The sequence below is a fragment of the Aulostomus chinensis genome, chromosome 18 (genome assembly GCF_037954235.1).
Source record: "Aulostomus chinensis isolate RoL2024-O1b breed Wild chromosome 18, RoL_Achi_v1.0, whole genome shotgun sequence".
Taxonomy (NCBI): domain Eukaryota; kingdom Metazoa; phylum Chordata; class Actinopteri; order Syngnathiformes; family Aulostomidae; genus Aulostomus; species Aulostomus chinensis.
In genome coordinates this window covers 20,074,352-20,097,170 of record NC_141337.1, presented here as the reverse complement: position 1 = coordinate 20,097,170, position 22,819 = coordinate 20,074,352, and the positions used below count along the sequence as shown (strand labels likewise).

General features: G+C 50.2%; 3 protein-coding genes across 10 annotated transcripts in view; 2 read left to right on the top strand and 1 right to left on the bottom strand.

Annotated features, from left to right (window-relative positions):
• The first annotated feature begins 479 nt into the window (after window positions 1-479).
• Window positions 480-1,908, top strand: LOC147245601 (transmembrane protein 238). Of its 2 annotated transcripts, none has more exons than XM_086185980.1 (2): window positions 480-1,472; window positions 1,649-1,908. In XM_086185980.1, the coding sequence occupies exon 1, from the start codon at window positions 920-922 to the stop codon at window positions 1,457-1,459; it is 540 nt and encodes a 179-aa protein (XP_086042106.1). In that variant the 5' UTR covers window positions 480-919; the 3' UTR covers window positions 1,460-1,472; window positions 1,649-1,908. The 2 variants fall into 2 exon arrangements, with proteins under 2 accessions (XP_086042106.1, XP_086042107.1); XM_086185981.1 differs by having other exon boundaries at window positions 1,797-1,883.
• A 1,980-nt stretch (window positions 1,909-3,888) lies between these two features.
• Window positions 3,889-22,589, top strand: rrn3 (RRN3 homolog, RNA polymerase I transcription factor). 2 transcript variants are annotated; one of them, XM_086184037.1, is made up of 18 exons: window positions 3,889-4,191; window positions 7,999-8,178; window positions 8,278-8,334; window positions 8,403-8,492; window positions 10,783-10,912; window positions 11,020-11,079; window positions 12,136-12,199; window positions 12,474-12,543; window positions 14,931-15,029; window positions 15,246-15,329; window positions 16,006-16,129; window positions 16,240-16,370; window positions 16,792-16,922; window positions 17,023-17,210; window positions 17,525-17,633; window positions 18,488-18,640; window positions 20,420-20,504; window positions 20,928-22,589. In XM_086184037.1, exons 2-18 carry the CDS (start codon window positions 8,080-8,082, stop codon window positions 21,075-21,077), a joined length of 1,824 nt encoding a protein of 607 aa, XP_086040163.1. In that variant the 5' UTR covers window positions 3,889-4,191; window positions 7,999-8,079; the 3' UTR covers window positions 21,078-22,589. The 2 variants fall into 2 exon arrangements, with proteins under 2 accessions (XP_086040163.1, XP_086040164.1); XM_086184038.1 differs by lacking the exon at window positions 3,889-4,191 and adding an exon at window positions 4,473-4,502.
• The window catches only part of LOC147245599 (syntaxin-binding protein 4), a 65,475-nt gene continuing 64,203 nt past the window's right edge, over window positions 21,548-22,819 (bottom strand). For 5 of the 6 annotated variants that reach the window (XM_086184034.1, XM_086184036.1, XM_086184032.1 and 2 more), the window contains one exon: window positions 21,548-22,372. In XM_086184034.1, the coding sequence (XP_086040160.1) occupies window positions 22,329-22,372 (44 nt within the window). In that variant the 3' untranslated portion in view covers window positions 21,548-22,328. The remainder of the gene's footprint in view (window positions 22,373-22,819) is intronic. The other variant, XM_086184031.1, reaches the window with a different exon arrangement.

Genomic DNA, 22,819 nt, shown 5'->3' with positions numbered 1-22,819 from the left:
TAAGTTGTCACTGCCTCACTGGGAGGAGGGTCCCCTCACCTGGCTCTGTTATCAGCTGGCGCCATGAGCAGTACCCCGCCTGTACACCAGAGAGCGCCACCGGGGCGCCTCGCGTGACTGCCGACCTACCTGAACCTTCTCAGTGCTTCACCTTGAAGGTTTTAGTGGACTAGAAGAGACCAAACCCATCGATGTCCGCAGACGACCACACATCTGAGAACCGCTGATACCTGCAGTGTTGGACCCATGTTCCCTTGAAGGAAGGACACACACACACACACCTCTGCAGGTGATGTCTGCAAAGTAATGAGCTGTCAGCACCATAGCGGAGTTCCAAAAATGTGGAGTTTCGAGGAGGGCTCGGTTCCGTGGGTGCAAGCTGGATACCAGGATGACGATGACGTGAGCAGAGACGACAAATGAAGATGTGAATTAAATGTCCCCCCCCCCCCTCGCTCAAGCGGGGGGGGGGGGGGGGGGACGTTTACAACAGGTGAGTGTGCGTCCATCTAGACGGGCTGACGTCACGGCTCATCCTCAGACAGGAAACCCTCCCGTGGACTCGTCACCGGGACCAGGACCCCTCGCTTCTCTTCTTCATTTTCAAATTTGATGGAAGTGTTTCGGTACCTGCTCCCACGGGTCAGAGGTTCGGTTCGACGGTGTCAGACACGACGTCCTCGCGTTGGTGCGCGTGCGCCGGCTCAGCTTCGCCTTCACGGTTGCCGTGGAGACCCACAGGGAACACGTGGACGCGGGTCCTTCCTGGATCAACCATGAACACCGAACATCGGGTGGAAGGACAGAAGCTGCCTGTCCGGACCGGTACTCACTTAGAGAGGCCTCGTGCAACTGGAGGTCACAGTCAAGACACCGAAACGTCTCCCACACTGTCGATGGAAGGGGCGTGGCCTATACCATGCGAGGCCCCGCCTCCTCACCTGCGTCTCACCTGTCTGTCCCCCCCACCCGCGCTCCTCACTGCTCCGCGGACATGGAGCCCTCGCGCCGTGGCCTGGGCCGCTGCGCGAGCTGCTTCTGGCTCGCGGTCGCCTTCGACTTGGGGGGGCTGCTTGTCCTCCTCAGCGGGGTCTTCGTCGACGTTTTCTTCTACGACCTGCTCATCTACGCGGGCGCCATCGTCATCTTCCTAAGCCTGGTCTGGTGGGTGTTCTGGTACTCCGGGAACATCGAGGTGGCCCCCGCCGACCTGGAGGATGACGTCGGCCTCGTGGCCCGGGACAAGCGGGGGGAGGGTGGCATCGGCGCGGCCGTGAGGCGCCTCTCAGGCCGAGTGACCGCCGGCATCAGGAGCTCCCTCCGCCGGAACAGGGCTCCGGCCAGCGCTCGCACGGCCCTGGGGCGGGGGTCCGCTGGGGCCCCGCAGGTGGTGGTCGCCATGGCAACCAAGACCGCAAACACGGTGGAGCTGCCGCACACGGAGACGGCAGCCACGTGATGGGATGCGGCAGGTGAGGGTGCCTACTACTAACACTACTACTACTACTCATACTGGTACTAGTACTACCATCGACAAGACGGGATGCGTCAGAGCAGGGGGGTCACCAGCCCCACTAACTGGAGAAACAATCAGAAGAACAGATGTAATGACACAGTTGTAATGGTTGGCTGTGGTGATGTCATCCAGGCCGCTGCTGGGCACCTGCTCTCTCACCTGTGGCTCCAGCTTCCTTATCAGAGAGAGAATGATTAACCGCTGCGGCTCCTGCACTCCTCCTGTAACGCTGCTGCTGCTCGACTACGCTGACCAGCTGTCACGTTCCTTCTACCCACAGACACCAGGAGACTCCGCCCCTCTGAGCCTGCAGCCATTTTCCTGGTTGTGTTGAACCGAGATGTGTTTCATTGATCCGTGTGTGATTAACACTATTTATATTTTCCTAATAAATGCTTGGAATCATTGTGGATTCTGTGGTTGACATCATTTAATAACGGTTGCCTTTCTTGGTGTGATGATGACGGCTGAAGAACCTAGTCCCCTTCCTGGAGACAGACCGATACCGGCCGATATAAAACGCCACTGACGCAGACAATGGTGATCCTCTGAGCCAATCAGGAGTCGATCAGCTGCCGCGATGTTGTGGAACAACCTGCCTGACATCATAGGAGATCGGCGACTTTGAGCTGAAGTTTTGCTGTCAGGGTTCATCAGCTAACGTGCTGCTAGCTGAGCTTCTGGTCAACCATCAGTACATCAGTATTTTGGGAGAAACTTCCAGAACACACGGCAACAGGTCATATCCTTAGATTGCTGTTGTCTCGAGAATGTTTGAAGTTGTACACACGTCTGTGCACACCGGCGGACGGCCCGCGGCCCAGGTCACCGATGGTGCTGATGGTGCAAGATGAGAATCTCTGAGACACGACTGCCGATGAACTGAGACGCTTCAGGAGTTCAGCTGCAGGAGTTCAGCTGCAGGACTGCAGCGCTGCTGTGGGTAGCACCCTGACCTGGGCCTGGGAGGTCCGGCCCGGCTCAGCACAGCTGTCCAACATCAAGTTTTAGTAATATCAGAACAGTACATAGACAAGCAGCTCAGGTGTTGGAGCCCGGCGACATGTGCTGACCCAGCAGGCCGCCTCCCACCGCTGCGACAGCACAGGTGTTGTCAGGTTAGCTTTCCTGAAAGTGAGCAGAGGGGAAGATGAGAGGCAGTAAATAAACTAGAAACCAGCACAGCATCAGTCGAGGACAGGTACCAAGTAGTGATACTCTAGTACTCTACAGAAGCAGAATTTGGAGGTATCTGTACTTTACGTCAATCTGAATGTACTGGGTGACAGTACTTTTACTCAACTACATCTGAACCTGTCAGTTACCAGTGACTCAGAGGAAAAGGTTTCGTCTTGAAAACATTACAAAGTAATGAGGACGATGTACATTTACCTCCATGGTCACGAGGCCACGACCAGAGCAGCAGGACTGAACACAAGTGACCTCGAACATGACCTTGAAAGGTAATCAGTTAATGACTGAGCACCTGCAAGCACAGGTACAATACAATACTCGTGGAGAAGTAATGTCAGGTACTCCCACTACTGCTACTGAAGAGGAAGCAGACTTGTACCAGAGTTCCTGGTTTATCTGGGCGTTTCTGCTTTAAACGTCACTCCATGTTCTGACGAGTAATCAGCCTCAACTGCTGAGTACTCACAGTACTCTCAATATTCTACTCATAGTACACGTCATGAGCCTCTACTGTATGTACACACAGTATCGGTGTGTTTGCATAAGCGGACATGCCCAACAGGGACAACAGCCTGATCCTGACTGGACATTATCCTTCCTGTGTCTGTCACGAGCACAGCAGCTCCCTGATCTGGCGGTTCACCTCAGCAGCCGCCAGATACCGAAGTGGAGGAAGAAACACGTTCCCCTGAGGGAGGAAGTGGCGGCGGCGGCAGGCTTCCTGGTTCCCCCGGGCTGATAACAGTCTGCTGCGCCGACCTTTGGAACCAGCTTTATTGCTGCTGCTTCTCCCGACAGACCCTGAGAGCGATGTCCAACCTCCGAGACACACCTGTGTCAGGGCAGCATGTCAACTCACCAGGAGTGCCGTCCATGAGATATGAGACACCACATCAGTGTCCACTCAGTGGAGCAGCCCCCCCCAACGCTTGAGTCTAATTCCTCAAATCAGTCCTCGATCCTGACTTCAGCCAAAACCTCTGATGTGACGTGGTCTTTGGTCCCCAGGAAGAGGGGCCCTCATAACGTTAGTATTTGTACCAGGAAAGACCTCTAATACACACACACACACACACACACACACACACACACACACACACACACACACACACACACACACACACACACACACACACACACACGTATTTAACAAACAATACTGCTGGAGGTTGTTTTACTTCAACAAAATCCCATCAAGACACTGGAAAGCGTAGGACACAACAAAAGGAAAAGCGACGATCCCACAGGAGTATTTCTGAGGGGACGTTTGTGGTAGATGTTGGAACGACCCTGACATTCAGACTCAAGAACAGAAAAGGACTTCGTTCAGGCAGCACAAAACGCTTGGAGGACATGAAAGGAAGGCAAACAATCATTCCTGGAATTTCCTTGGTCGGATTTTCATGACGACCCACTGTGACAGTAACAGAAACAACAAACTGGCGACAAGACAAAGGAGACGAGGACCATTTGTACAGGAGGTAGGTGAACACAGGTGAACCTATCAGGGGCGGGGTTGACAATCACAAAGGAGGGAAAACCAGAAAAAGGGAGGAAATCAGGGTCTGAAATGAGAGGGAAAAGGTGAGTACCAAAATAAAACAGAAAGGCATGACAAGACTGGACATGAGTGACTTAAGGGTGCACTCAGCGTTGCTGTCTGATGTCACTTCCGTTGACATTCGTTGTAAATACCAAACAAAAACAGAGCCCCCCCCCCCCGTGTTTCTGTAAATGTCATGAACACACGGCGCCACGGAAAGTGGACCTGTGCTGCGCTAATGTCGCTAAGGTGGGTGAGCAAACTCAACGGTTCGGTGAGTAAATTTATATTTCCTAGTCCTTCAATAATATCTTTACCGTCTTAGGTTATGAGTTCCAGCTGATATATTGAAAACTATTCTACACTTCTTGTAGAATTCGTCCCTCCAGGAGTCGATGCTAGTGCTAGCTAGGACCTATAGAGTAAGCTAGGAATAACAAACTGTGACACTGAAAAATGGCTTACGAGTGTCATCGCTGCTACGCTACTCCAATCCATTTTCCATCCATTTTCTATTGCTTATCCTGTTCAGGGTGGCGGGGGATGGAGCCTAACCGTCTTGTCGGTGATTGGCTGGAATGTGGTTTGTTATGTTTACGCGCGCATCCTGTGCTCTCAGTGTTTGGTTGCCGATTGTGAGCCCTGCATCTCCAGAGACTGGACTTTTCATGGTGGACTCAGGGGCAGGCAGCCGGTGGATGAAGGGGGGACGCCCACGTGTTTGGAAATTTTGTCTGTGTGGTTTTCCCCATTAGGGTTGTTGACTGGAGTCTGAAGTTGTGTGTTTGTGTTCATGCTCCTGTATTGTGAATTGTGTGAATCACCAGAAGAAACTGTATGGACACTTCATCCTCCACTGGACCGTGAGCTGAAACCTTCCATCCATCCATCCATTCATCCATTCATCCATTCACCCATCCATCCATCCACCCATCCATCCATTCACCCATCCATCCATCCATCCACCCATCCATCCATTCACCCATCCATCCATTCACCCATCCATCCACCCATCCATCCATTCACCCATCCATCCATCCATTCACCCATCCATCCATTCACCCATCCATCCATTCACCCATCCATCCATCCATTCACCCATCCATCCATCCATCCACCCATCCATTCACCCATCCATCCATTCACCCATCCATCCATCCATCCACCCATTGACCCATCCATCCATCCATCATTCACCCATCCATCCATCCATCCATCCATCCACCCATTGACCCATCCATCCATCCATCCATTCATCCATCCATCCATTCACCCATCCTTCCAACGATCCATCCATCCATCCATCCATCCACCCATCTCTCCATCTTCTCCCTCTTCTCCTGTTCAGGGTGGTGGGGGTGGAGCCTATCCCAGCAGCCTTCCCCCTGGACAGGTCACCAGTCCATGGCAGGGCCAACACATAGAGACAGACAACCATTGGCTCTCCCAGCCACACCTACGGTCAATTTAGAGTCTGGATTAACCTGGTCCCTCCTGATGTCTTTGGACTGTGGAGGAAGCTGGAGTACCAGAGAGAACCCAGCAGGAACAGGGAGAACATGGAGACTCACCCAGAAAGACCCCGTGCTGCAGCCGAGGCTCCATCCACAACCTTCTTGCTGGGGGGCCACAGTGAGGACCACTGCTCCACTGTGCCACCTCTGTTTAAGATTTAAATCCTACATGTTATATAATTTCAAACAACTGAAAAAGGGCCAGCAGCTGCAGTTGTATCCTCACTTTTAGCCAAATTTATTCACTAATCATGTATAGTGGTGGAGGAGTTTGAGTGCGCCAAGGACTGTAGGAGCTATGCCGATGGGGGCATTTTGCCCCTGGTAGAGTCTTCCAAGGCAGAGGGTTCCAGGCAAAGAGCTGGTTGCCGGGGTGTGCATTTACGTGACCAGTTGTTTGTCTGTTTATCTAATCCAGCTAAGGGCAAGGCTCTGTCTCAGCAGTGGCTTTCCCACTGGATTGTGGAGGCTATCTCCCTGGCTTACAGCAGAGGTCTGCCGTTGCCCCAAGGAGTGAGGGCGCATTTGACCAGGAGCATGGCAGCCTCATGGGCCTTGTTTGGTGGGGTTACTGTTGGTGATATCTGTGCTACAGCCTGTTGGTCGTCACCGCTCACTTTTGTCCGGTTTTATCAGCTGGACGTGACAGCCCATTCAGTGGCTCACGCTGTCCTTTCTGCTGGGTCTGTGATGCACCAGAGTGCTGGGGGTTTCTTTCTGGTTCGTGGCTGCTCTGCGGGGCGTGTATACAAGTCCCCTACTATATGAGCTGTACCCAGGGAATCAACTGAAAGGGAACGTCATGTTATGAACATAACTACTGTTCCCTGAGGGAGAGGAACGAGGTAGAACAGCTGGGCTCGGTGAAGAGCGGCTATCAAACTGAGGGATGACTGTGGGGACGGGGTTTACAGGCGCAGGCCGGGCCACCAGTGATGTGGTGAGGTTCATGGCTGCTCAGGCACTGACTTCATCACAATCAGATCTGTAAACAAATGGAAAAAACTGCATTTAATAATAAAAAACAGACAAAAAATGTTCTCCATGTTTTGGCTCCTGTCTGCCACAGCTTCTTCAGCGCTTTGGCTAATTTAGCGTGAACCTCCTGCTTCCACTGAAAATCCAGTTTAGAAAATTGTTTTATCTTGGAAATGTAACCCTCCATTGTGACATTACGGCCTCTCAGGAGGAGAAAATAACTGAATGACTGCACTTGACTTTCCTTACCGTAAATTGAAGCTCGCTGTCTCTTCGTCTGCAGCGGAGCGGGGGAGGCGCAAGCAGAATCCCTGGGCTCACTAGCGCCTCCTCCGTGAGGCAGGAGAACTGCGTGTCTCACCCGGCTCCTTTTCGCAGCCGTTTTATGATCGCTCAGCACAAGAAACACGTTACACACTCATCCAGTTTTCGACAGAAACACTATACATTCTATTCACCAGCTAAACTACAGAAATGTAGTTTATATAGCAAAAGTACTTGAACATTTTAATGGCGCCATAGAAAGAGACAGCAAGACGGTCCCTGCGTAGCCAGCAGCACAGTTAGCCGAGTCATCGCGCAGTACCTGGGGAGGCGCAGCTGCCTGCTGCCTCACCGCACGGCTCTTCTCAGTACTTGAACGATGAATATGACAAATCGGTGATTTTTAATAAAAAATGACTTACAACTGGTTTAGTTAAAAGAAAAATAACTTTATAGAACAAATCAAAGGATAAATACAATAATTACATTTATTTTTTTGAATTGACATTTTTTTCTTTCCATGATGTCAGGTGAGGTAAGTCCTCACTTGCCTCCGCTGACCGCACGTCACTGGTCACCACGGATCATCTACCTTAAAGGCGTGAATAGAGGTGTCTTCAGCTGAGCCACGTGAGAATGTGATATCCCATACTACATGTGTTGTACGTCGTTCCTATCCTTCAGGGGACAGTAGTAATAATCATAACATCAAGGTTTAATGAACCCCTAGGAACCAAGGAACTTGACTATTGCTGGAGGACGCATTTGAGCGCTGCACTGATCCTTACATGCACTTCCGTAAACAGTCGGGAGTTCTTCCTGTTGGATTCATGACGCTGACACGCGGCTTCACGACACAAACATTTACCTTCTGAAGACACGAGACTCCTCTCAGACGTCACCAACCCGGAGAACCCCAACTGTCATTCTGTGTGATTTACGTCATAATGAAAGCAGGTCGTGACTTCCTTTTCATCTGCCGGCTTTAGCAGATCATTAGCTTCCAAGAGGCTAACTAGGCTAACGAGCCTAGCAACACAAGCGTGCCGGTGGGCCGGGAGAGCGGGGCCATGGAGGTCGACGGTGGCCTGGACTTTCTGAACACTACCCGCGTCAAGACTGTCCGGTTTGGAGGCAGCGTGTCGGAGACGCTCGCGAAACACAGACAGGTGAGTGGTGACGTCTCAGTTCCCCCCAGACACTCATGAAACCGGTCCTAACGGTCCAGGCCATTATTTGAGTCTCGTTTCCTTGTCTGCCGTGTGAAGGGGGACTCGAGGGACTACGAGCTGCTGAAGCATCAGCTGGCGGATCCAGGGATCAAGGTGCAGTAGAGCCTCCCTCTGCCGCCATCTTTGTTAAGGTCTGTGCTGACCCTCATCTCCTCTGACAGGATGCTCAGATCATTACCTGGCTGCAGGAGTTCAGGACTTGTGTAACCCAGCTCACGAAAGACCACGAGCAGCTTATCTATACTGTCCTGGTGAGTTTGGGGTGGGGTCAAACTGTTCCAACCCGCAGGAGGATCCCTCCAGGGGTCAAGACCTTCACCTCCCCTGTTGGTCCTCATCCAGCTTACCTTCATGAAAGGTCATTTCAGGTTAAACCCTTGCCGTGTTAATCTCAGTCCGGTGGGTTGAAATCTGGTTTCTTCGAGACAAGCTGGGTTGTGGGACCAGTTCTTCATCTGAGCTGGTTAATATGGTTCTGTGTGTTGTGGGATGGCGGACTGACTGCTCTGCTTCAGTCACACCAACCAGAAATGAGATGATGTTTTATCATCCAACTGTCTCAGAGATGAGTTGTTCAGTGGATTCAGAAAGCAACATGGTGGTGGAGGTGTGGATAGACCTCCTCCTGCAGGTACTCTTGTTTTAATACTGTAGCAGGTTATGTAGTAGTTTATGTAGCAGTTTATATACCAGTCTATATAGCAGGTTATGTAGTCGTCTATGCAGCAGTTTATGTACCAATCAATATTGCAGTTTATATAGCAGTCTATGTAGCAGTTTATATAGCAGTCTATGTAGCAGTGTATACACCAGTCTGTGTAGCAGTTTATACACCAGTCTATGTAGCAGTTTATACACCAGTCTATGTAGCAGTTTATACACCAGTCTATGTAGCAGTTTATACACCAGTCTATGTAGCAGTTTATACACCAGTCTATGTAGCAGTTTATACACCAGTCTGTGTAGCAGTTTATACACCAGTCTGTGTAGCAGTTTATACACCAGTCTATGTAGCAGTTTATACACCAGTCTATGTAGCAGTGTATACACCAGTCTATGTAGCAGTTTATACACCAGTCTATGTAGCAGTTTATACACCAGTCTATGTAGCAGTTTATACACCAGTCTATGTAGCAGTTTATACACCAGTCTATGTAGCAGTGTATACACCAGTCTATGTAGCAGTTTATACACCAGTCTATGTAGCAGTTTATACACCAGTCTATGTAGCAGTTTATACACCAGTCTGTGTAGCAGTTTATACACCAGTCTATGTAGCAGTTTATACACCAGTCTATGTAGCAGTTTATACACCAGTCTGTGTAGCAGTTTATACACCAGTCTGTGTAGCAGTTTATACACCAGTCTATGTAGCAGTTTATACACCAGTCTATGTAGCAGTTTATACACCAGTCTATGTAGCAGTGTATACACCAGTCTGTGTAGCAGTTTATACACCAGTCTGTGTAGCAGTTTATACACCAGTCTATGTAGCAGTTTATACACCAGTCTGTGTAGCAGTTTATACACCAGTCTGTGTAGCAGTGTATACACCAGTCTATGTAGCAGTTTATACACCAGTCTATGTAGCAGTGTATACACCAGTCTATGTAGCAGTTTATACACCAGTCTATGTAGCAGTTTATACACCAGTCTATGTAGCAGTTTATACACCAGTCTGTGTAGCAGTTTATACACCAGTCTATGTAGCAGTTTATACACCAGTCTATGTAGCAGTTTATACACCAGTCTGTGTAGCAGTTTATACACCAGTCTGTGTAGCAGTTTATACACCAGTCTGTGTAGCAGTTTATACACCAGTCTATGTAGCAGTTTATACACCAGTCTATGTAGCAGTTTATACACCAGTCTGTGTAGCAGTTTATACACCAGTCTGTGTAGCAGTTTATACACCAGTCTGTGTAGCAGTTTATACACCAGTCTATGTAGCAGTTTATACACCAGTCTGTGTAGCAGTTTATACACCAGTCTGTGTAGCAGTTTATACACCAGTCTGTGTAGCAGTTTATACACCAGTCTGTGTAGCAGTTTATACACCAGTCTGTGTAGCAGTTTATACACCAGTCTGTGTAGCAGTTTATACACCAGTCTATGTAGCAGTTTATGTTGCAGTATAAATATTTTGTATTGTGTCATATTTAAGAAATGGTTTGTATTATGTGTATAAATGAGAGAAAGAATGACTTGTTGAAATGTAAGGAAAAAGCTCAGCAAGTAAACTGATGAGTGTGTGTGTGCGTGTGCGCGCGCGTGTTTGTGTGCCTGTGTGTGTATGTGGGCGTTTTTGTTTGCCTGTGTTTGTGTGCCTGTGTGTGTATGGGTGTGTGTGCACGCTTGTGTGTGTGTGTGAATGGGTGTGTGTGCGCGCTTGTGTGTGTGTGTGTGTGCATGGGTGTGTGTGCGCGCTTGTGTGTGTGTGTGTATGGGTATGTGTGCGCGTATGTGTGTGTGTGCGCCTGTGTTTGTGTGTGTATGGGTGTGTGTGCCTGTGTGTGTGTGTGTGTGCCTGTGTGTGTGTAGAGGCTTCCCTGGGTGGGTCGGAGCCAGGCGGTGGTGGAGGAGTACATGGCCTTCCTCAGTAACCTGGTGTCTGCTCAGACGGTGTACCTGTGTGCGTGTCTCAGGATGGTGGTGTCCCACTTCACTCCCAGTAGGTGCTCACAATGGAGGCAAAGTCTTTCTGGTAGTGTATCATTGTGGTTGATACAAGCTTGCATCCCCATGGTTTCACCCTGTGTGTGTGTGTGTTTGTTTTAGAGAGAGTGACCATCTCTGAAGGAGGAGTCGATATCTCGGATTCGGACGATGAAGTTGACAGTAGGTTTCCACCTGCTCGCCACTTCCTGGCTGTGTGTTGTTTGTGTGCCGTCGGCGTCTTCATGCTGTTGATGGTCGTGGCCTCTGCAGAAGCTGAAGTGGAGACTGGACGTCTCTGCAGTGCTACAACTGTTCATCTACTAGGGCTGCAGTCAACCAAAGAAACTCTTGGTCGACTGAAGCCCTCAAATTTGGACGAAAAATTGATTAATTTTATGTATGAAAACTCTACTGTGTCAACTATCAGCACAAAACCTGCTGAGGAATATTGAGACAATTGTTTCTGTCAGGTTATAATAACTGACCGACGCCATCATTGGTCCTGACAGAGCCAGACTGAACACAGGAGCTCAGCATCGCGGCTGAGACACAAACAGACTTTTAACTTAAAACTTTTCTCTCAAACACAAAAGGCAAGTCCACGGTAAGAATTTTTACAATTAAAACAAAACAATTATTAGACTAAAACATTGAAATGTCAATTCTGATGTGTTCATATACTCAAAACTGACAGGCAACCTAAGGTGGACACGTTAGCTCACCGTTTCTAGGTGATACGTCGTGTTTGTAGAGGAGCTGTGACATGAAAACTGGTGTTGGCAAACTTTGCATTCGACTTTTTTCCATGATCTGTTTTCATGAAATGCTGCCACGCTGCAGACGTCTTTGACATGGTGGACGAGGACTGACTTGAAATGAAACCGTCAACACTAAACAGACATTCATCAAACCACCAGACGTGGCCTTCTAGTCCTCTTCAGTCTGTCTGTCTCTAGCGGGTCGGGCGAGTCCAAAATAGCAAAACAAGGGGTGTTCAAAGATAGTTTGTTATCTGTGAAACAGGGGAGCTTTCGGTACTTTGCTCCTGATGAAATTAAAGTGGCAAAAAAGTCGACCAATCAGAATTGTGGTTGAGCCAGAACGTCTCGACTAATAAATCAACCAGTTGACTGGGGGATTACAGCCCTATCTTGCACAATGGTTCTGTCCATTCCACTTCCCTGTGAGCCCTCCCAGCACCAGTGAGCTGACTGTCTGTCCCCTGTGTGTGTCCAGATCTCCCCAGAAGCTTTGACCGGTGTCACCAGGCGCTGCAGCTCATCACCAGATACGTCCCATCGTAAGTCGTATGTAGGAAGTCTCCCTGTCTGCTCTCTAGAAGCAGGGGGCGGATTTCAAACTCACCTGTTGTCTCATGATAGAATCAGAGTCCCCTATGACTGAGAACCCTGCTGTATCCGAACAGCTGATGCGAACGCAGGTGGGAGGAGTTGTCTTTGGCTCTGCGAGAGTGTTGGCGTGTCCTCTGGCTGCTGCGACTGTCTGGTGTCAGGTGCATGTGAAAAATCTGTTCCTGGCATTAATATGTTGTGTTGTATCTTCTCCTCCCTCAGCACAAGTCGCTTTCTGATGCCTGTTCTGCAACAGAACTTTCCCTTTGTACAGAAGTCCTGCAGAACCCTGGTGAGAGACCCCACACCTCACACGGCACTGCCACACTCACATCCACGCAGGACCAACACTGCAAACCAGAAATACTGGAAATACAGCATCAGTACTGAAAACCAAATGTACTCAGGTGTGTTTAGTCTGTCCTCGGTGGGCTATAACCTGGTTAGTATCGTTTCACATATCCGCCTATGACTTGAACCACTGTCTGACCCTGCTCTGACCTATTGAACCATGTGTGTAGCGCATGTTTGTGCCAAATATGAGGACCCGTCCTCCAGGTGTTCCTGACATATCACGTTAACTAGGATGGATGAGGCTCCTTCCTACATGAGTTGGCGTAGATGGTCAGCTGGAAGCATCACTGGCTGATAGCAGCCGGAACCTGGAGTTAAGTGATGTTGGCCAGTGGGACACAGGTGCCGCCACTGTTTCCTTTCTGATTTGCAGTTCTGACACCTGGACAGCCTGTCAGCTGACGCGAGTGTGGTAACATGTAGACGTGCAACAAGTCAACCGGTGTCTTTGGTTATTTGACAGATATGGACAAGAACATAAACAGCAAACACTTGGAGATTGCAAGCGTGTGACATGTAGAGCTGGGTACCACCACTGACCTCCCGATACGATACGATTTCGATACACTAGGTCCCAAGTCGATACGATTTCCGATACGATTCGATCCAATATACGATACGATATTTTAGTTACAATACCAAATTTGCTTTGGTAATGGAAGAGCTTCTCAAAGGACTGATGCTGTAAATTCAATTGTAAAAGTAACCCTCTAACCTGCTGCATCATTAAATATTTATATTTACATTGAGAACTGACCATTAAACAATAGTTATACAACATCATGCACTTTTTATTTAAATATAAGACCATCATTCAAAACAAAAGGGCAACTTAGACTTCCACAAACCGTCAGCAGCTCAGCAGGATGACTCGCGGTGTGGCGAGCTTCAATCGCCCGCGTTTGTCAACGTGGGACATGAGGGACCAGTGACTGTCAGTGTACTGAGAGGTGATGGTCAAGTAGGAATCGTAGCTCTGCTTGTCCAGCTGTCACAAGCGATGGCAACTCTCTCTGCTGAGAGAGTGCAGTTGTGACGTTGTTTTTAACTTCTCTGTACATCTTTGAGATTGTGACTTGACTCTGTGTCAGTAGCACATAGCGTGGTTCCAGTGTCTGGACGAGGGGTCTGAAGCCTACATTTTCTACCACACAGGAGGGTCTGAGATCCTTGCAGATCAAAACTGCCAGAGCCGAAGTGATGTTCTCTGCACGTGGAGGCGTGGATGGAAACTTGGTCCCAAATTCTTTCTCCAGCGAGGGTTGTTGCATTGACTTGTAGTTTCCTGGTTGCTGAGTGTCCTCTGGGTGATGCCTCGTCACTTGGCTCCAGAGATTAGTAGTATTTCCGTTGTACTTCTACTTTGCACATTTTGTGCACAGCATTATTTTTGTCAAGTTGGGCGCCGTTTTCTTGCTTCTTAAAGCCGAAGTGCTGCCAGACATCGGCACTTCAATTTGCCGGAGATTAAAGTTGCACTTCCGCCATCTTGTTGTTCTCTGATCGGAGGCACATGGCCTGGATCTCACGAGATCTGATCATCTGACTGCAGTAACGTTGCACTACGCTCTAAATCACGCCAGACTAAAGGGGCAAACTAAAACAAAAAAATAAACGGGTAAAATCTGATGCATTTTAAAAGATCGACGCTGGGATTTATGTATCGATATTCTTTCCTACAAATGTATATTGATAAAATATCGGCACATAGACATTTTTAATCCTCCTCTAGTGACATGATGTCATTGTTGCTGTAGAGCTCCGACAAATGAAGCCAGAGAATGTCTTCATCTTGTTTTCTGCTTTGACGACGGCCTATAAAGGCCGTCTTCTGATTGGTGAGACGCGCGACATTTCTGCCACTCATGTTAGACATCAGATCAGTTCAGGTTTACACCCACCTGGTTGGTAACTGGATTTCCTCTTAGTAATATTAATCAGAGATAAGTGAGCTAACTGAGAAGGAGCAGGGTTCTGTCAGTGTTCTAATAAATGATGAGGTATCAGAGGTTCTGCTTTCAGAACACCGTCTGGCGCCTCCTCAGGAACCATGAGCACCAATATCTAATGTATCCACGCAATTAACTTGAACCAGTGTTGTTGTATTTCCATCATAGGACCGGTCCACTGAGCCGTGCGCTCCTGTCGCGCTAGTCGTGACTAGACAGCCTCACTCACTTGAGATGTTGGTGATAATGCTGGAGGTGTTGGTCAGCTGTAGCTAGAACCGGGTCCTGAGGCTCCAGGACCGTGTGAGCTGCTGGACCCAGCCAGCTATCCTGCTAGTCAGTGTTGTGTAGAGTGACAGTGTGTTGCTCTCTGCAGGAGTGTTACGTCCACAACCTTCTGAGAGTGACCGTGCACATACCAGCCGTTCGCCGAGAGGTCCTGGAGCTGATCGTTGAGAAGATGCTCAAACTGGACGTAAGTGACCCCACAGGGACAGCTGCTCTGAGGTCTTCACCTGCATCTGTTTGGTGGGTCAAGATTTCAGGGACGATGCCTGAGGTTTACTGCTCTCCGTTAGCCTAGCTTAGCACAACTAGGATCAACTATGACAGAATCTGAAGCTCACCAATCAATATGTGGTTTCTTGTGTGTTCAGGTCTTACAAAACTCTGTGTGTGTGCTTCATTTTAGGTGAGTGCTTCCCGCTCAGACATCGAGGAGGCAGAAGAGAAGCAGCAGGCGGAGGAGCGCTCGGAGGAGGGGCTCTTTGACATGGTAGCTAGCTGCTAGCTCCCAGCACAGCTGGGATCTCCTTTTCTAGTTGATGCTCTTTTGCTCTGACCAACCAGAGAAGCTCTGTGGTTCAGCAGCAGCAGCACGGTGGGGAGCAGCCTGGTGTTACCTGTGTCTGTCCCCAGAACCTCCTGACTCACCTGTTTTCTTGTTTGGGGGCTTCACAATATTTGTTGCTGTCTAAGCTACGAGCTCATCAGCCTCAGAGCTCCCAACACGGATATCAGCAACACACTTTTACTGAGTGCAGGTCAAAGTCATCCAAGACTTCTTTGATGCACATCAAAGGTTTCTGTCACAAATGTGTTCAGTCCGTGTCAGTGAGCACCTGACAGGTGTGACACATCAGCATCTTTGACCTGAGCTCAGGTGGAATGGGAGCAGGCGCTGTGTTAGCAAGGTCAAGATGAGCGTCAGATGGAGAAATTGACTCTTACACAGATAACCAGCTCAACCTGTCTGGGCACCGGCGTGAAGCTCCAGGTAGGATCAGGTGCCATCTCGTGGTTGACCTGGAGATTAGAGCCCCGCCCCTAAAGTGTGAAGGTGCTGGTTTGTTTGGGTTATATTCTCTATTGGTTCTTCTGCCCTGACAGTGTGTGTGTGTGTGTGTGTGTGTGTGTGTGTGTGCGCGTGTGCGCGTGCGTGCATGAGAGAGGATGAGGATGTGCCAGCCGGTCAGCCCCGCAGGACCCTGGTGACGGCCCACCCAGTGGCTCAGAAGCTGGACACTCTTATGGCGATGATGATGGCATACATCAAGGATGCCTGCCACATAGACGGTATTTGATGATGTCACATCTGTTGTCACTGTCCTGGCTCAGGACAGAGAGTGTCTGACCCTCAGTAGTTCTGGTCCTGGTCTCCTTCATGGGCGTGCTCTCTCTGCCAGGCGTTCTTCACGTGGAGAGAACAAAGGATTTGTACCGAGATCTCCTGAAGGTGTTTGACAAGCTGATTCTGCCGACACACAACTCGTCTCACGTCCAGTTCCTGCTCTTCTACCTCTGCAGCCTCAGACTGGTCAGTACCAACAGTTCCGAGTTCTGCTCGGTCCCAATGATCTTGAGCTTGTCACCACTTCAGTTGGAGGCCTAGAGATTTGAGATGCACCAGGATCCAAACATGAATCCAGCTCAGCACCAGGAATGTCAGTAATCAGGGTCTCCTCTCCTGCTAATGAGGTACCCACCCTGCGGTCTGGGTCCTATTGACTGTCTGCAGAGACCATCTGACTGACCAGCTGGTCCCACTAGTTGTCATGGCAACACACCACATACATTCATTTACTTTCCGCAACAATTCAAGTTTGAACAAAACAGACTCTTAACACTGAGAGCAACAGCACAGTGCTGATGCAACCATGAATCTGCGTACTGGCAGCACCATGTAAGCCCCGCCCACTGGTCCTCCGGGTGATATCATCATGTGTCTCGTATCTCAGGCCCTGGCAGAGGCCTTCCTGGACCACTTGTGGAAGGTCTTTCAGAATCCATCCCAGCCTGCAGTCCTCCGCCAGGCTGCTGCTGGCTACCTGGGCAGCTTCCTGGCCCGGGCCAAGTTCATCCCAGTGCTGTGAGTTCATTTCTGCGGCGGCTTCAACCCTGAGGGAGATGTGTGTCTCCTGTGTGTCTCTCTGTGTCCAAGCTGACACTGCGGTGTTCTGGTCCTGCAGCTCGGTGCGGGCCTGTCTGGACCTGCTGCTCTCCTGGATCCATCGCTACATCGACAGCCAGGATGGCAGCAGCAGACAAACCTGCTGTGACATCAACCTGCACGGGCCCTTCTACGGAGCCTGCCAGACCGTCTTCTACACACTCATCTTCAGGCACGGAGCCATCCTGGCGGGCAACCTGAAGACAGGTGCTGACCTCTGACCTGTGGTGACATCACCTCTCATTGTAGCTTCCTGTCTCTGACCTTGTTGACAAGACTGCAGGACATCAAATCCTCCGCTGGAAGATTGTATTCTTCTGATGATCGGGTTTTTCTGGACCGACTCAAGTTGCTGCTACTGACCAATTGTTCAACCTCAACCCCTGAACACTGTGTGTTTATGTGTGTGTGTGTGTCTTTGTGTATGTATATATGTGTGTGTGTTTGTGTGTGTGCATGTCTGTGTTTATTTGTGTGTGTGTGTGTCTTTGTGTATGTATATATGTGTGTGTGTGTGTCAGGTCTGGACTACCTGCAGAGTCTGAACCTGGAGCGGGTGGTGATGTGTCAGCTGAACCCTCTCAAAGTCTGCCTCCCAGCGGTCACCAGGATGTTTGCTGCCATCACCAGGTAAACAACAACAACTCTCTGTGTTCACAGTCACACACACGTGTGACCAATAGCGTTACATGCCTGTCACACTTTCTCTCCACATACAACATGCCCTTGTAACATGATGTAGCTCAGGAACATGCAGGTTCCCCTGAATGATCCTGCAGCACCACTACACCTGGAACACATGTAGCGTGTTCCATCCAGCATGAGGATGGTGATCATGTGACTGAGCGTCCATGTTTGATGACCACTGCAGTACATTTATTCACCTGTAGCTGTAGTATAAGTATGGGAGAGGAGTAATATTCACTAGTTACCTTGTAGAGTCTCGCTCATATGAAATATGGTATACTTGTCAAATAGGAAGAATCCTTGTAGGAGTGGACAGTACTAGAGTTACTCTGAGTACATGAAGTACTTGAACAACATGAAAGTGACACACATTAGAAATACTTCCTACATCCACAGCACTCAGTTCATTGATGGATTGTTGTTTCTGTGTGAACGCTCTCACGCATTCATGTAACGGTGACTTATTGATGATGAGGGAAAACCTTCTTGTCCACCTGACCAAGTTGCCTGGTGTGGGCTCGCCGACACCGGGCTGGACCGCCATGGAGCTCACGGGTCCTTAAACGGGTTTTTCTGGAGGGACGGAATGGAAGTGAATGATGGCGGAACGAATGCCATTTCTTTGAAGAATTGTTGTTGTCAGTTGTATTGGTTCATATTGTTTATTGATTTAGTATTAATTGTGTTTCAGAGATTCCACACAGCTGTGTTGCATCATATATTATCAGGCCATATGTTATGATGGTGATCAGGGACCGGCGGTCCTTCCGGCTGCATGTGTGTTGCTGTCTTTACAGGAAGTACCAGGTGGTGTTCTGCTACACCATCATCGAGAGGAACAACCGCCTGGTGCTGCCGGTGGTCCGCAGCACCACAGGAGGAGACTGTGTGACCGCCAATGTCAACCCTCTGGACAGCTTCTTCCCCTACGACCCTTACCTGCTCAATAGGTACATGCTGGCGGCGTGCCGGGTCTGTGGCTCCGCCTCTCCATCACTAGCTTCTTTCATATGCTGGTTTGGTGCATCCCCCCCCCACTTGTTACTGTCAACCATCATCCTCTGTTCAAATGAGCAGAGGATGAGAGACCAGAGGCTCAGCAGCAGGTTTCAGTGATGTTCTGTTGGTATGTTCCATGATTGCATTGTCATAGCAACTAAATAGCTCGTGACTCGGAGTCAGTAGGTCCTGTAACCATAGCAACTCCTTCTGCTGCCTCCACAGTGGAAAGAGGCTGCTGCTGTCAGCGTTGGCAGACCCGGCCATGTTTGCAGGGATGTTCATGTGGCGTCTCATCCCTGCAGCAGGCTGACAGTAGCAGCAGCTCAGCACTTATCATCCTCAACTGAAGGAGCATCTCTGAACACACCGCTGCCGCTGCCGCTGCACATTCTGTTCGCTATTTTTACCTCACACACAGCTGTGCATTGCTGCGGGCACAACAGAGTTGAGGCGGAATGTGCTGGTCCGGTTCACGTCTGCCCGCGATGCTGCACAGCCCCCGACATGCCTGACCAGCTAGCAGCAGCATTGTCACAGTTAGCATCAGCTGCTCAGAGTAGGAATATTAATGCTGCTTAGCTCCAGTACCACCCACCGTCTCTGTGACCAGGACCTGCTTTGACACACTCCCGTCAACACACTCCTCAACACACTCCTCAAAACTCCCGTCAACACACTCATCAACACTCATCAACACACTCGTCAACACTCCCGTCAACACACTCAACACACTCCTCAACACTCCCGTCAACACACTCCTCAACAAACTCCCGTCAACACACTCCTCAACAAACTCCCCAACACACTTGTCAACACTCATCAACACACTCCTCAACACTCATCAACAAACTCCCCAACACACTTGTCAACACTCATCAACACACTCCTCAACACTCCCGTCAACACACTCATCAACACACTCCTCAACAAACTCCCCAACACACTTGTCAACACTCATCAACACACTCCTCAACACTCCCGTCAACACACTCCTCAACACTCCCGTCAACACACTCCTCAACAAACTGCCCAACACACTTGTCAACACTCATCAACACACTCCTCAACACTCATCAACAAACTCCCCAACACACTTGTCAACACTCATCAACACACTCCTCAACACTCCCGTCAACACACTCATCAACACACTCCTCAACAAACTCCCCAACACACTTGTCAACACTCATCAACACACTCCTCAACACTCCCGTCAACACACTCCTCAACACTCCCGTCAACACACTCCTCAACAAACTGCCCAACACACTCCTCAACACTCGTCAGCACTCCTGTCAACACACTCGTCAACACTCCCGTCAACACACTCATCAACACACTCCTCAACACTCCCGTCAACACACTCATCAACACTCCCGTCAACACACTCATCAACACTCACGTCAACACACTCATCAACACTCCCGTCAACACACTCCTCAACAAACTGCCCAACACACTCCTCAACACTCGTCAGCACTCCTGTCAACACACTCGTCAACACTCCCGTCAACACACTCATCAACACACTCCTCAACACTCCCGTCAACACACTCATCAACACCCACGTCAACACACTCATCAACACACTTGTGACCCAAATTATTGAGAAACAAATGTTGAGTGATTGTTGAAGAAGTCTGAGGTCTTCGACCTGAACTCACCAAGAACCATTCTTGGTGTGTGTGTGTGTGTGTGTGTGTGTGTGTGTGTGTGTGTGTGTGTAGGTCTGGTCAGCTGATTGAACCATTGTACCAGGCCTGGGAGGAACCAGCCGATGCTGACCTGTTGACCTCCAAACCAGTCCAGCAGGTGAGTCTCTCTCTACCCTTCCTCCTTCCTGTGTGCCTCCCTCTCCCTCCTGCTCCCTCCCTCTCTCTCTTCCTCCCTCCCAATAGTCTTCCTCCCTCCCTCCCTATAGTCTGCCTCCCTCACTCTCTCTTCCTCCCTCATTCTCTCTTCCTCCCTCTCTCCCTATAGTCTTCCTCCCTCCCTCCCTCCCCCCCTCTCTCCCTCCCCCCCTCTCTCCCTCCCTATAGTCTGCCTCTCTCCCTCCCTATAGTCTGCCTCCCTCCCTCTCTCTCAGGTGTGTCATTAACCTGCCTCCTGAGTGGCGTGTTCAGTGCTCAGAGCCTAGGAGGTGTCAGTGTGGATGTTGGTCCTCATGGAGATACAGGAAATGTCAGGCTGGAGGTCTGTTCTCTCTGCTGATTGGTTGCTTTATCTGTCCGTCAGGGCTCGAGGGAAGAGGATGATGACTTCCTGAGTGGGGAGCCCCCCCCGGCTGAGGGCATCGTGGGAATGACACCTGGCTCCTATGACTCTGCCCTCTGCAGCCCGAGCAGTGTTGGTTCCCCCCCCATCACATCCCAGAGACCTTTCTAGCCCTGCCTGTCCCAGTGTGGTGGAGCAGCAGCACTTCGGCCGACTCCTGGGGGGAGGGACGGACCCCCCAGTCAGCAGCTGCTCCGGCTGAGAATCCCTCTACAGCTCGTGGAGCTTCCTGAGCTCCTGGATCAACGCTGCGTTTCCCGGAGCTGAAGAAGTCGATCCCTGAGTAAATCATGTGACTGGTCTGTAGACATGCCCAGCAGGGACACGCCGTCCCCTGAGGACTCTGGTGCAGCAACACAGCTCCACCCCCACTTTGGTCCAAGACACAAACCAGAACATGTCTCAGAAGTGCTCCAGGTCCTGGGCCCAGGTCACCATGTTACACCTGGCAACAAGGACTGTAGTTTAGGAGGTCATGACCTGTCAATCGCTATGAAGGTGTTTCAGAGAAATCCTAACCTCTGTGTGTGTGTGTGTGTGTGTGTGTGTGTGTGTGTCCAGGAGCAACTGACTTTGAGGTCAATAACACAAAGGAGGCTGGTGGAGTTGTCAGTTATTCCTTTAATATAAAACCGTAACAGAAAGAATGAGGCCACAACAGAGGTGCGATGTGATGACAGGACGTCGCTGTCATAGAAACGTCTGCCGCACTCAACTACAAACACAAGTTCACAGCAGGAGATCAACACTGAGGCGGCTCCTGATGACGCATGCAGTAATGTGGAGTCGCACATGGACGAATGCGCTCACGCCAACCCCTCGGTGAACACGCCGTTCGTGAAGGGCTCGGGAGAGTTAGCAAGATGGTGGACAGAAACACTGATTCCTCATTGGACGATTCATGACGGTGTGTAACAGGAAACAAGCGACGGGAGCAGATGAGTTACGATGCTGGACATGCAGTGTGTGTGTGTGTGAGAGATAGAGAAATAGAGATGGACTGGAGGTCAGCAAGAGTTCACAGCAGTGCGTGTGTGTGTGTGTGTGTGTGTGTGTGTGTGGCGGGATCATGCAGCTCCTCACACACCTGCTGCCATTGTAACAGAGGTGGTTCCAGCTGATGGTCAGATCTGGTAGAGGACACTAGAAGATGGTGGAGTGTCAGCCGAGTGCTCGAGTCCCTCAGCTGCCCTGGTGAACCAGACGAGCCGGCGGCCCAGGTGGACGTGTGTGAGCGGCTGTGGCGTGCCACTGTTGGCTCTGCTGCGTTCAGTGTCTCTGCGACCTGAGGACTCGTCCTGCTGTCCAATCACGAGTCCGTCCACCTCAGGTCCCCCACAGTCCTCGCTGGCTGCTTGATGCTCACATTTGCTGAGGGTCGGCGTCAGGGGCCAACGCTCCCTCTGCTGAGGAGAAATGCCCGTCGTCATGGTCAGGAGACAACAAGCAGTGTCACATGACGGAAACCGTCCTCTCTGACATGTTAGTGGAACAATAACAACACCAGGTGTGTGTAGCCGCCATATCCCTGCGCCTGTTTACATCATGTTGGTCTGACAAATGTTTTTCAACTATCTTTAATAAAACGTTTGAAAGGGGAACTCGTCTTTACTTCCTGCAGGCGTTGCCTGCGTCACACGTCCGCTACAGATAACTGACCACCGAGTGAGAGGACGAACTAACTGGCTGTGACTGTGTCTGTGGAAACGGGCGTGGAACCACAACTGGTGGTGGTGATAGGTGGTGATGTGATCTACGGGTGGGAGGAGAGCCTGGGAAGCTCCCTCCAGGAGGCGGGTGGGACCTCAGAGGCCGCGGCTCCGTCGGTGACAAGTCAGTTGTCGGTTGGGACG

Bases quoted from the DNA above. Each gene is read 5' to 3' on its own strand.
- rrn3 (XM_086184037.1), top strand. From the start codon at position 8,080: ATGGAGGTCGACGGTGGCCTGGACTTTCTGAACACTACCCGCGTCAAG. The intron at 8,335-8,402 runs GTGCAGTAGAGC...CTCCTCTGACAG, and splicing joins TGGCGGATCCAGGGATCAAG to GATGCTCAGATCATTACCTG. The intron at 16,923-17,022 runs GTGAGTTCATTT...CTGGTCCTGCAG, and splicing joins GCCAAGTTCATCCCAGTGCT to CTCGGTGCGGGCCTGTCTGG.
- LOC147245601 (XM_086185980.1), top strand. From the start codon at position 920: ATGCGAGGCCCCGCCTCCTCACCTGCGTCTCACCTGTCTGTCCCCCCC.